The sequence below is a fragment of the Homalodisca vitripennis genome, chromosome X (genome assembly GCF_021130785.1).
Source record: "Homalodisca vitripennis isolate AUS2020 chromosome X, UT_GWSS_2.1, whole genome shotgun sequence".
Lineage (NCBI taxonomy): Eukaryota > Metazoa > Arthropoda > Insecta > Hemiptera > Cicadellidae > Homalodisca > Homalodisca vitripennis.
The window spans coordinates 25,400,058-25,412,771 of NC_060215.1; the positions used below are offsets into that span (position 1 = coordinate 25,400,058).

The 12,714-nt window shown below is 38.2% G+C and overlaps 1 protein-coding gene across 11 annotated transcripts in view; it reads right to left on the reverse strand.

Moving 5' to 3' along the window:
• The window catches only part of LOC124368806 (nuclear factor 1 X-type-like), a 551,559-nt gene that overhangs the window by 244,033 nt on the left and 294,812 nt on the right, over positions 1-12,714 (reverse strand). For all 11 annotated transcript variants that reach the window (XM_046826193.1, XM_046826194.1, XM_046826198.1 and 8 more), the window contains one exon: positions 11,065-11,220. In XM_046826193.1, the coding sequence (XP_046682149.1) occupies positions 11,065-11,220 (156 nt within the window). The remainder of the gene's footprint in view (positions 1-11,064; positions 11,221-12,714) is intronic.

The following is a 12,714-nucleotide window of genomic DNA, read 5'->3' on the forward strand; positions in this document are numbered from 1 at the left end:
TAACGGTGAAATCATATATGTCCAATAATAATAACGTCAGCTGATTGCTAGCGTCTGTCCAAACGCGATAGTTCACCTTGAGTATGCGTCTGTTAGAAAGTGTATCCTTAAATGGTCTGAACCTTTGAAGTTGTCTCTTTTCATCCAACTGAGTTATTCAAGATTGGTCTGTCAGAAAAGTATTACAATTTGTGAACACTTTACCACAAAAAGGTTGTAGTTAAGTTTGTGTCGACACTACGGCATTGGGCGACACTTTGGGGGGGGGGGGGGGGGGGTGAGTGAAGATTCTGGCACTGAAAACCGTATTTTAGCAATACTTGCCGATACAGCCTGAACTGAGAACTGGTTACGGGGATATTGAGCACGTCACGTAAAATCTGACAACTGTATCGAACATCCCGAAATTCGTTTCGAGGAAAGCGATACAATCAATGACATACTTTGAAAGCATCACGGTAGGAGGTCCAATAAGACATTCGCAACCAGGTTCCCAGAGATATCGGTAAGTAAATCTTGTTTTACACTTCCGTCCGGTGTAAAAGTGAAACTTGCGACATAGTTGCGTGGGCTAGGTGGCAAACTGTGCGTGTAGTGGTTTGGTCCCGGCTGCTGGTGCCACACGACTGTCGCGACTACTGGACGTACTTAACACGCGTGCAAATTTTTGCCAGTCCGGTTTCAGCTAATCTTAAGAGCCGGCTGTATTGTAGGCCATCTTGATTTTAGTCCCATAGGAACAAAGTTAAAACTTAAAACAATCTTACTTTATTTTTGGTCGTATCAGATCATGAGTATCAGAAATGTCTCATTTTAAAGATATAATTAATATATATCTCCAAAGTTTTTATACTTTATCGTTAAATTACTTAGAATCTATGAATTGTAGAAGAAAAACAAAAGAGCGTTTATTCGTGTACTAATCATCATCAGAATGTGATATCAACCATGATTCTGCGACCACAACTAAGAGCGTAAAGTTGTTTGGAGTTTAACACTGATCTTATGAGATAAAACTCAATATCATTCCACTACTGCCGGCTCCTAAGTTGGGACAAGGTGCCACAAGCAGCAAACTGTCCGTGTGGGAGGTGATACCAGATGCGAGTGCCACACGACTATAGCCGCTACTAGACCTGCTTAACGTATGTATAAATCTCCGTCAGTCTGTGTAAGTCAAACGTTGCGTGGGCCAAACGGCAAACTGTCCGGACAAGCCTGGTGCCACATGACTGCTGCCACTACTAGACCTGCTTAACGTATGTATAAATCTCCGTCAGTCTGTGTAAGTCAAACGTTGCGTGGGCCAAACGGCAAACTGTCCGGACAAGCCTGGTGCCACATGACTGCTGCCACTACTAGACCTGCTTAACGTATGTATAAATCTCCGTCAGTCTGTGTAAGTCAAACGTTGCGTGGGCCAAACGGCAAACTGTCCGGACAAGCCTGGAGCCACATGACTGCTGCCACTACTAGACCTGCTTAACGTATGTATAAATCTCCGTCAGTCTGTGTAAGTCAAACGTTGCGTGGGCCAACCGGCAAACTGTCCGTGTGGGGGTTGTTGCCGGCTGCGGGTGCCACACGACTGTCGCTGCTACTAGACGTGGCCAACGCGCGTGTAAATCTCCGCCAGTCCGTGTACTCTCGCCGTACTTTGTAATTGGATTCTTTTCCTCGTGACGAAGCACCCATGCTCTTAGCAAACCGTTCCCGAGGCGTGCTGTGTTGTGTTCCCCCTTCTACAATATATCGAGACGATTTCGCGTTTGTTTTGTTGTCGCGCCGCCCGACAGGACAGAGAGAGCTCGACTGCCATTAGACACTGGGCCGTGTCCTCTCCACTCGCCACGACCTTTCCTGATTAACGCGATCCCCGCGCCTTGTATCTTGTAAACTCCACAGATCAGTGATTCGGCTCGGTACCGAAACAGTCGGGGGTGTAGTCCGCCTACTGTCCACGTGAACGTGCTATATCCTACAGATTGTAACATGAACATATTAATATTAACTGTTCCAAACTGTCTATTGGCTTCCTCCAACACAGGAACAGTCGGGGGTGTAGTCCGCCTACTGTCCACGTGAACGTGCTATATCCTACAGATTGTAACATGAACATATTAATATTAACTGTTCCAAACTGTCTATTGGCTTCCTCCAACACAGGAACAGTCGGGGTGTAGTCCGCCTACTGTCCACGTGAACGTGCTATGTCCTACAGATTGTAACATGGACATATTAATATTAACTGTTCCAAACTGTCTATTGGCTTCCTCCAACACAGGAACAGTTTTTTGGGTTAAAACCAAGAGATCAATGCAAATTCAAAAAAAATTTCGTGTACATCTTCGTCCAGCAAAGATTTCCAGTCTCATTTGTGACAATCCATTTTCCTCATGTCACTACAACGTTACCTAATAACTTTATAATGAAATAAAACTGTTGATACTTCGATTAAAGCATAACTTTATTAAATAATATTACTTTAAAATTATTAAGAAGTTTTGGAAAATGTTTGAAAAAACTCAATAATTAAAATCCCGATTAAAGTGTACTGACTCCTGTTAATTTATGAAAAGATAGTACGGTATTTAGTTTGGTTCAGTTATTGTGCAGTGTAACGTAACGTAACATAACATAACATAATATAACGTACTATAACCGCTAAAGTAACCTTGGTGTGGTACAACCTTCGTGCTATCGGGTGATCAGTCGAGGCCGGTACGTTCCCTTCTCGTTAATAGAAATAGTCTACACTCTAGACTATACAACAACACATCTATACTCTGAGACAGAACATCATTAATACATTACAAGACAGTCATGATTCCAGTAGGAATACATATACTCTGAGATAAAACACAAATACTCCATAATGCAATATAAACATGCAGAGTGCTGAAAACCTAGCGAATTTCTGAAATAAAACACCCTCAATGCGAAATAATTTTTATTCTATATTAAAAATCCACACTCGGTTAAAATTCATCTTTAAAAATATTCAGAATTCAAGAAAGATACAACATACTTAAATTCCAAGATAAAGCACACATGCTCCGAGACGAAACATTCTTAATGCGAGGTCAAACGATAAGAATTCAAGAAACCACATACATAACGTTAAATAAAACAAAAAACGAATATTACAACTAAACACTATACAAAAGTACTTAGATATTGTAGAACAATATAGAGTTGAATGTGGGTAATTTGACATTTTAAATTTGAAATTATAGATTATTAGTAATTTCGTCCTGGTCCCCTCTATCCCATAACAATAAAGTCTACCTAATTAGAAATCTTGGATAGTTCAATCTTCAATATAGAAAAGACGTGAGACAGAAAGCGATTAAGAATGTTCAAAATAGCCAAGACGTGAGATATAAATGGATTTAGAATCTTCAAATTAGCTAAGACGTGAGATATAAATGGATTTAGAATCTTCAAATTAGCTAAAACGTGAGATAGAAATGGATTTAAGAATCTTCCAAATAGCTAAGACGTGAGATAAGAAATGGATTTAAGAATTTTCCAATTAGCTTAGACGTGAGATAGATAATGGATTAAGGAATCTTCCAATTAGCTAAGACGTGAGATAGAAATGGATTAAGAATCTTCCAATTAGCTAAGACGTGAGATAGAAATGGATTAAAACCTCCGTGCCCTTTGGCTATATTCAAAGTCGAGTGGTACATGACGAAAGACGAAAGTTTAATCCATACCATGATCCCGTACAGATTCAACCTGGTTATGCATGTTTATATCGCTACTAGGCGACCCTCGTGGCGTGAAAAGTACTCGACACAGGAACACCACTTAGGACCTGTGTCAGTAAAAACACACATAACATAGCTATGGCGGGAAGGATTGATTCAGTGTAAATGTCAAGTTTAGCCCCATTTCACCTTCCGCTTAGAGTAGCATCACAGACTTGAGTCCACATCCGCCTGAAGAGATCCAAAAAGTCTCCTGTCTCTGATGCCGAAACGATGAAAAAAGTGTTCGTTTTGGGCTTCTTCGTCACAGTTTTCTTTCTTTTTTGAGGGGGGGGGGATCAGCTGTACTAACCGGAAGGCAATGAAGCTGTACTGAACATCTACAGGGGTCTCTTCTGTTGACATCGCCAGGTGAATGGCGTCGCTCTTCACTGTCCAACAAGTGTTCCAGCGTTGTACGACCGTCGTCGGATAAATCCGCTACTACAGTGCCGCGTAGGCTAACGAATCATGGCGCTCAGCTAGTACCAGGTGTTCTGTACCAACATTGTAATACATAGCACTGAATATTTAAATGCCGACCGCCCCTATCCGTAAATCTTCTTGTTGGACAGGTAGTTGATTCGGACGCTGTGTAATTAAAGTGGGATTCTAAACTAAAACATTCATAGTCCTCCCAGGTCATTTCGATGGTGGCAGCTGGACAATTTGAACCGGTTGTTACAGCAGTGTACCGAGTGGATCGAGAGGTGGATTGCTCGGATTCAGAATGTCCGTTATCCGGACACGTGATGGGCTGGAATGTTTCACAACCCAAAGCGCGGTCCAATGCCATTGCATGGATACCCTTCCCCAAAAATCTCGTATCTGGATTACAATGTTCAATTCGTTCACGTGTGAATCCAACTAGAATACGAGTGGCATCAGGATGTCCAGTCCTGAACAGATTGCTATGTAGTAGAGACTGACGATCACGTGATGCACACTTACCAAGCTCATAGTGGTCGCTAAAACATCATAATGCTGTGACAAAATGACGGTGGCAAATCTGATACTGGTTCAACTGCGTTCGTCATAGAAAAAAATGACGCGCTGTAAGCCAAAGGAGTTCCTGTGTTAAGTGGTCTACAGGGCGAGAGCTGGCCTAGGATAAGTAATTATTAGGTTGTCTCATAGCGAAGAGGTCTTGCATTTTTGGGTCTATCTTGACAGCTATTAAGGGAAATTACGACAAGGATACTCCTATACAAACATATGAACTTCGAAATAGTGACTATCCCATTCTATCGACAACAACTAATAAGGAAAAACAGAATCGCCTTACACCACGGCCCAAGCGACTGTTCGCCTGCCACTTCAAATACCGTTGAATCACCGCTATTAAACGCAAGAGGCGGATTGACCCCTAATGTGCATTGACGTTGGCAGTGACATAGTAGCTCATCCTATCATATACCCTTGCGACATTTAGAAATGAAACATAAATATATATTTAAAAAAATATGATAATTGTCTAATAAATAATTAGCTTTAGTCACTTGTAATAAGGAGTATTTCGCTTATGAAACACAGAACATGGTCAAATTGTTGATAAAAATCCGACTACTTGTATACATCAAGCAATTCCTGCTGACAGCTAGTGAAGCGGCTAGGTTATAGCATCGGTTGGGAGTTGCGCGCACAGAACTCACGACGTTGGGGATGAGGGATCTGGGGGATTGGGGAAACCAGGGTGGAAAGGGGAAACACGTCGAGAAGGTTCGACAGGATGCTGTCTTCTGTTGTCTGCCGAGAACAGTCAGGGGTAACCGAATCGGCCCTATCATTAACGTCAGGGCCCAGTCATTGTGTTTAGCGAGATTAGTAAACGCGGTGAGCTATCACAATAAATTAATTTGAAAATATAAGTTTTCTGGCCGATATGCTTAATTAATCAGAAAAACTAAAGAAAGAATTTATTTTCTCACTCCAGAGTCTTAATGCGTCACGCATAAGGCAATCTACATTACTTTAACAATGGCTTGACTAAATGTCCTAAATCGTCCATTTATAAACGATTAACATAAATATTTCTTTAAAACTGAAGAATACAACATATAATAAAACTAACAGATTATCACTAGATTAAACAGGTTAGTTCATTTAAACTGATATTATCAGAAACATATTTGTTAAAGTGTGTTTCTACTAATTACATACAGATCAATGTCAAAAAGTGTACAGTGCTTTATTATTCTCGGATATACTCTTTTTTATTTATTATTTTATTCGTAAACATTAATAAGAGCATCTACATGATATTTTAATAGACAAAATAAGGTTTTTTATTATAGCATTTACGACGTACAACCTTTATTAAAATTTTTTAAGTGGGTAAATTGGAACTAATTTCAAAATTGAAGTAAAAGTGGGATACAATTTTTATTTCCAAAAGATAGTTTTCTAAAACTGTTCAATGGGTGAGACACTGTTTCAAGGGGGATATTCCTGGAAGGGGAACCCCCCGGTTCCTTATCTTCACTTCATTTTTATTGCCAACAGAGCCAATTATTCATCAAGCAACATTGCTGATTCACGTAATATTTTATCTGCCGCAGCCATTGACTCCAAACAATAACACTTTGACTTTCATGTCAGCGCAAATTGTTTATCTAGATCGACGGGGCTGTCAGCATTAACTCAGCCTAACACTGACAATGACGTTCTTTATTTATTGCGACCGCTGAGCGGCGGACGGTTGAGGAAGAAGTGGACTCGCTGTAGAAGACTGGCGCCTTATGTGGAAAGAGGCGAGCCTACCCCAAAACTGGTTTGTAAACAGGAGGCTGGTTTACTAATTGTACGGCAGTAAATAAAAATAGCCATCATTTATATCTCTAACTGATGGCCGAGTCTCTGTTTATTAGCCATTACTGAAATAATGATGAATGCTCCACGGTTGTCTTCATCAGCACTGCTACCCACTTCGCCACCATATTTTATAGATGTTCCGGCTCAGTTAAGTCCTTTCTCCAATCAATTAATTGTTGCTTTACAGTTGTGAGAAAGAGCGATCTCATTTGATCTATGATAGTACAATAAATGTCTTACGGCTTTCTTAAAATAGATTCTTAAGAATGTTTATTGAGTTTAACCCGAAGTTCTGGAAAGCTAAGGAGACATGTTAACCGAACTTTTCATACAAATTCCACCATTATCTGAATATGAGAAAATCCTATTCAGATTTATTATTAAATCTGCTGGTATCAAAAAAGGACGTCATAAAACCCGTATAAGTAATAGTAGCCCTCTTTCAATACCAGTAAATTTGGATTCTTAACACTTTTTGGGACAGCAGAATTCCATGAGTTTTTGGTGAGGTAATGTGCGCTAGTGTAATAATTCTTCATTAAAGTCTTTCACTCATTGGGTAATAAAAACCACGTGTTTGGTTAACTTAAACGTATCGAAAAGACGATTGCCTTTGAGTACCTCAAAAAATATAACATAGGAATGAGTGAATGAATTAACTCTTCATTGTCATATTCAAAGTTACGACCATTAGGTTCTTCCTTACATTTAACCCGTGTCACTAAATATACCATTATTAGAGAAATATATAAAAGGGAAAGTATTTGATTCATTTTCTAATATACCACTACTTGCATTCAAGGTATAATTGAAAGTATAATCCAGGTACATTTTTGAATAGTTGCCAGATCATTTCTTGTTATTAGTATTTCAATTGTGTTTTATTTTACATTGGAACTATATTCAATCTTCGAATATTATGGTTGGATATAAAATTTTTTAGTTATTTTGTGTGTTGATTGTAGAATAGTTTTACAACATCGTCATGTTTTTAAGACGGTTTAACAAAGACGCAATAAGTAAACAGCTGCAATTTTTACTTTAGGGAAATCATTTATACCTTCGTATTGTGTTATTCTTGACAACATTTTAGTCCAACATGTTAGTCTGTTTAATACTTTTGTATCTTTGCTATGGGGTATGGAATGTGAATAAAAATTTGCCTTTGGAATTAAAACAGAACAAATTTACACTGTCACACGAGAAACGAGTTTAGTATCCTTCTACACTATCATTTACTTGTTTCTTTGAATGCATATCTTTGATGAGGGTGTCAAGGGAGAAATTTCCCCTAACGATTGCAGGAAATGACAAGCTAAATATTACGAAACAGAAACAACTGCCACTCATTCTATAATACTTAAACAGCATTGGAAACACAAACTTGTGAATCTTGTCAATTCAACAATTTCCCCTAACGATTGCAGGAAATGACAAGCTAAATATTACGAAACAGAAACAACTGCCACTCATTCTATAATACTTAAACAGCATTGGAAACACAAACTTGTGAATCTTGTCAATTCAACAATTTCCCCTAACGATTGCAGGAAATGACAAGCTAAATATTACGAAACAGAAACAACTGCCACTCATTCTATAATACTTAAACAGCATTGGAAACACAAACTTGTGAATCTTGTCAATTCAACAATTTCCCCTAACGATTGCAGGAAATGACAAGCTAAATATTACGAAACAGAAACAACTGCCACTCATTCTATAATACTTAAACAGCATTGGAAACACAAACTTGTGAATCTTGTCAATTCAACAATTTCCCCTAACGATTGCAGGAAATGACAAGCTAAATATTACGAAACAGAAACAACTGCCACTCATTCTATAATACTTAAACAGCATTGGAAACACAAACTTGTGAATCTTGTCAATTCAACAATTTCCCCTAACGATTGCAGGAAATGACAAGCTAAATATTTACGAAATAGAAACAACTGCCACTCATTCTATAATACTTAAACAGCATTGGAAACACAAACTTGTGAATCTTGTCAATTCAACAATTTCCCCTAACGATTGCAGGAAATGACAAGCTAAATATTACGAAACAGAAACAACTGCCACTCATTCTATAATACTTAAACAGCATTGGAAACACAAACTTGTGAATCTTGTCAATTCAACAATTTCCCCCACTGTTGAAACCTGTTGTAGTTAAAATGTAATGTATCTACAAAACCATTCCGATCCAAACTAGGACATCGTCTTATCACAGCACTGTTCGGAACTTACATTGCAAACTCAACGTTTCGTGAACTGGTATCTGACCTCTTTTACAGGTGACAAATGTAATACTAGTCCTCATCGTAAATACACGTGTATGATTCATCTACCGATCGAACGCGTGAACTAACGTAGATTACAAAATCGTGTGAATTTATAAATAACTGATAACCCGACCGGCTAAACCTCATGATGAGAATGGATGCGCACAGATCTCGATCTCGCTATCGATTCCTGTAGCAAGATAGCGAGATAGTAGCGAGGAACAGTGCTGTATGCCTCGGTCCGGCCAGGGATTTATAGAACGGAATAGTACCTGTTTCAGTTGTTACGTAATTAATCTGGCCGCTCGAACCATTAATTGTGCTCCTACTTTTCCTACTGCACCCGTTGCCTTGGATATACAAGGCCTCTCACACGAATACCACTTTGTCATCACCTCCACTTCTACCACTCTTCACATTGCCCTATTTTCATGACTCCGGTCTGATAAAGATCTACCGAGTCACTGAAATATAATACTAAAGTGGCTAGGAGAATTCCTAGGTCGAATGGCCGACAGGACTTACCGTGGAACACGGCGATATCGCGCCTCATGAAGGCATTCAAGTCGGCTGAAAACCCACGCGGGAGAATTGTAAGTGAGAATCACAAGAATAACAATGTTATTGGTGAGGTTTGAAGAGAAACCCGGAGACCATTAGAAACCACTCGCAATACTTTACATTTTTATAATTTACGCCGTACTCAATTAATTATACGGAAACGTAAAATGCGTACAACACAACAACGTCAGACAATATACGATATGGACTGTACAAAATTATAGAAACATATGTTTTTAAATAATCCACACTTTTTAGGACTCTCGTTTAATATTTACAATTACGGTATTTTCATATTTATAGCAGTTTCTCTTTGGAAAATAAATTAGGTCTTGTTAGATATTTGTTATGCCGAATATCACGAACAAGAATATATTAAAATGTTTAAACTTAATTAAATAATAATACAACTTAACTTTTAAATTTCTTTAGTGTTTTTACTTTAATTTATAATGAATATGGTAACAGTATATTTTATGATCTTTGATCAACAAACGAAGGGACGTTACATGAGGTAAAGCGCACATATCCATTTCATTTGTCAGGTCCAAATAAGTAAAAAATATGTAAATTGGGAGTGCCGATGGCCGAGTGGTCTAAGACGTTGGACTTTGAGTCTGAGTTAGAGATAGCGCAGGTTCGAATCCTGTCTGTGACCGTTGCACTTTTTATCAGTACCATCGACCTTGTACTGTATCGACTCTCCCCCTTATTCTGTTTGTTAAAGTCCTCGCACAGGCCAGTGGCCCATGAGGACGGGCAGAATGAGGCATAAGAGGGATAGGCTTCTCATAGTCCTTTCTTGTTTTTTCTACAGTCTGTTTATCTGTTTCTATTTTAGGTGATAAGTAATAAAGTATACTGTTCAAACTTTACAAACTGTTTATTCTAATGGACCTGTATTGTAAAAAATATCATAATCGGTTTTAATATGGCGGCATTGTAAAATTTGCGCCTAACATGTCACAGTTGAGAGGTATCAGTTGTTTGTTGCTCCTGGCTTGAGCAAGTGTATCTTGAGAGAGGTCGTGCTCACTTATTCGTTTACAATTTACGTTCTAATAAGTACCGTTAGAATTGTTATAATTTAAAAAAAAATATTTAGTATCTTTTAAAATTGTTATAATCTATGTAAAACAGCTGATACTTATCGAAATACAAAATGTTTGCTGCTCCCAACTTGTGCAAGCGTACCTTTCAAGTGGTCGTGCTCACTTATGCATTGACAGATTTCGTTGAATCCGTACCGTTGGAATTATAATGAAATTATTAATAATTGGTCTCTAATGCATTTTCTATAACTATACTGGGTTTTTTGTTATTTAACTCTAACACTTTTCAACAGATGCCATGTTTTTTTTAATATTAAAGCAATAACACAACTATTTTAAAAGATTTTTTCTATTTTCTATTCGGACCTATATGACAAATTTTGTTTCTTTAGCTTGACTTGTTTTAGAAATAATATTTTTTTACAAAAAAATACAAAATGGCGGCTAGCGGCTAAACAAGACATTTCCCTAAATTTAACTTACGTTTACATGACATTCTTTATCTGAAATTATGGGTACTATCACCAACAGAAGTTTGTGACACCCTTTTGTGAACACCCTGTATGTTTATGTTATTAAAAAATATGTGTCACTCACCATTAGCTCTTCTTTACAACGTCGCTCCTCCTCCAACGACATGCGCTTCTCGTGCTTCTTAAAATACTTCCGCTTTGCGGCCTGCAGGTTGAACCACGTATAGGAGAAAGATTTCACGTGGGGCAGCAATGCCTCGATAAACGGATGGAATTCATCCTGTAAACAAACAAATAGTTAGTCCATTGGCCATTAAAATTTCACATAGACATAATGCTGTTATATAATACAAAAAGTGGAATGTATAGGCGATTTTGTGAATCTGCGATTAAAAAAGGAGTTAGGAAAGAAATACAGACAACGTTGCTTAAATATTCCCTAGCATGCAATATGTATTTCTAATAGTATTGTCCAAGAAGACAGGTGGGATATAACTAGGTATTGGATGAGGAAACTTTTTGGTACAGCTACAGACCTTATGACTTCATCCGGGAAAGATCAACTCAGGTAGCGTTATCAGTATACATTGCCTAGAAGTCTAGTAGAAGAATATACTAAAACGTCAGGAGGACAGAGGGTGAGGAAAGTGTTGTAGCAGGGATGCTAAGGAAGGGATATTCTAATCATGTGCCAGAAAGTGGATCCTGTCCTACAGACCACTTGATTGTATACTGGACAGCTCAGATAATTATGTATGATGAAGAAGACTACTGGAAGAATGTACCGGGAAGCTAAGTGAACATGGATAAGAGAAGAGTTTGGCAGAGAAGGCAGGGAAGGGAGACACTGGGCATGTGCCAGAAGGCGGACCCTGACCTACAGACCACTTGACTGTACACTGGACACCTCAGCTCAGATAATATTGGACCATGACCAAATGTGATACCTGTTATACTAGCAGACCTTCTGTTTTCTTAATGCTAATTTCTTGTAAAACCAACACTCGAGGGCCCCGCTACCAAATGCTCCACGACTCTATTTGGCACCAGCTGTTTCGAGTACGCTCGACTATCTGGGTCAGTCCCACAGAGGCCTATTTACCCCACTGACGAGTCAGCAGTTGGACAGAATTTTGACTTAGAAAATACGCATTCTCTTCTTATTAATTCTATATACTAAGCGTACCATGCAGTTTGCCGCTGGCTTTTTAAAACAATGCTACAAGTGATTCATAAGAATCCATTACATTTGTTTCAATACGAAAATAATAGACGTACCTTTGCGGCATCTTGGTGTTTTTTTTTAAGATCGACTCTTTGCGTATGGAAGGTACATAACTGTTGGAAAATCACTATTAAACGGTAAGTGCCAAAATAACATAGCTGCATGCATAATTATTACACAACTTTATATTTTTGAAGCATGTGTGTGTGTGTGTGTGTGTGTGTGTGTGTGTGTGTGTGTGTGTGTGTGTGTGTGTGTGTGTGTGTGTGTGTGTGTTTGGCTAAAATACACAGAAGCACACGTTATTTTTATATTTCTATATATATATATATATATATATATATATGTATGTATGTATGTATGTTGGATGGAATGTACAAATGAATAAAACATATAAACTGAGTAAAATCTTTCACAAGAAATTACCAAAAAAAAAACTAATTTTATATGATTATTACTGTAGCCTACTATAGTTTTTTTATGTTAAGCAATACTGCAATTTTGGAATGCTACGTTTGTTGTCATTGACATGCACTAGCGTTACCCAAA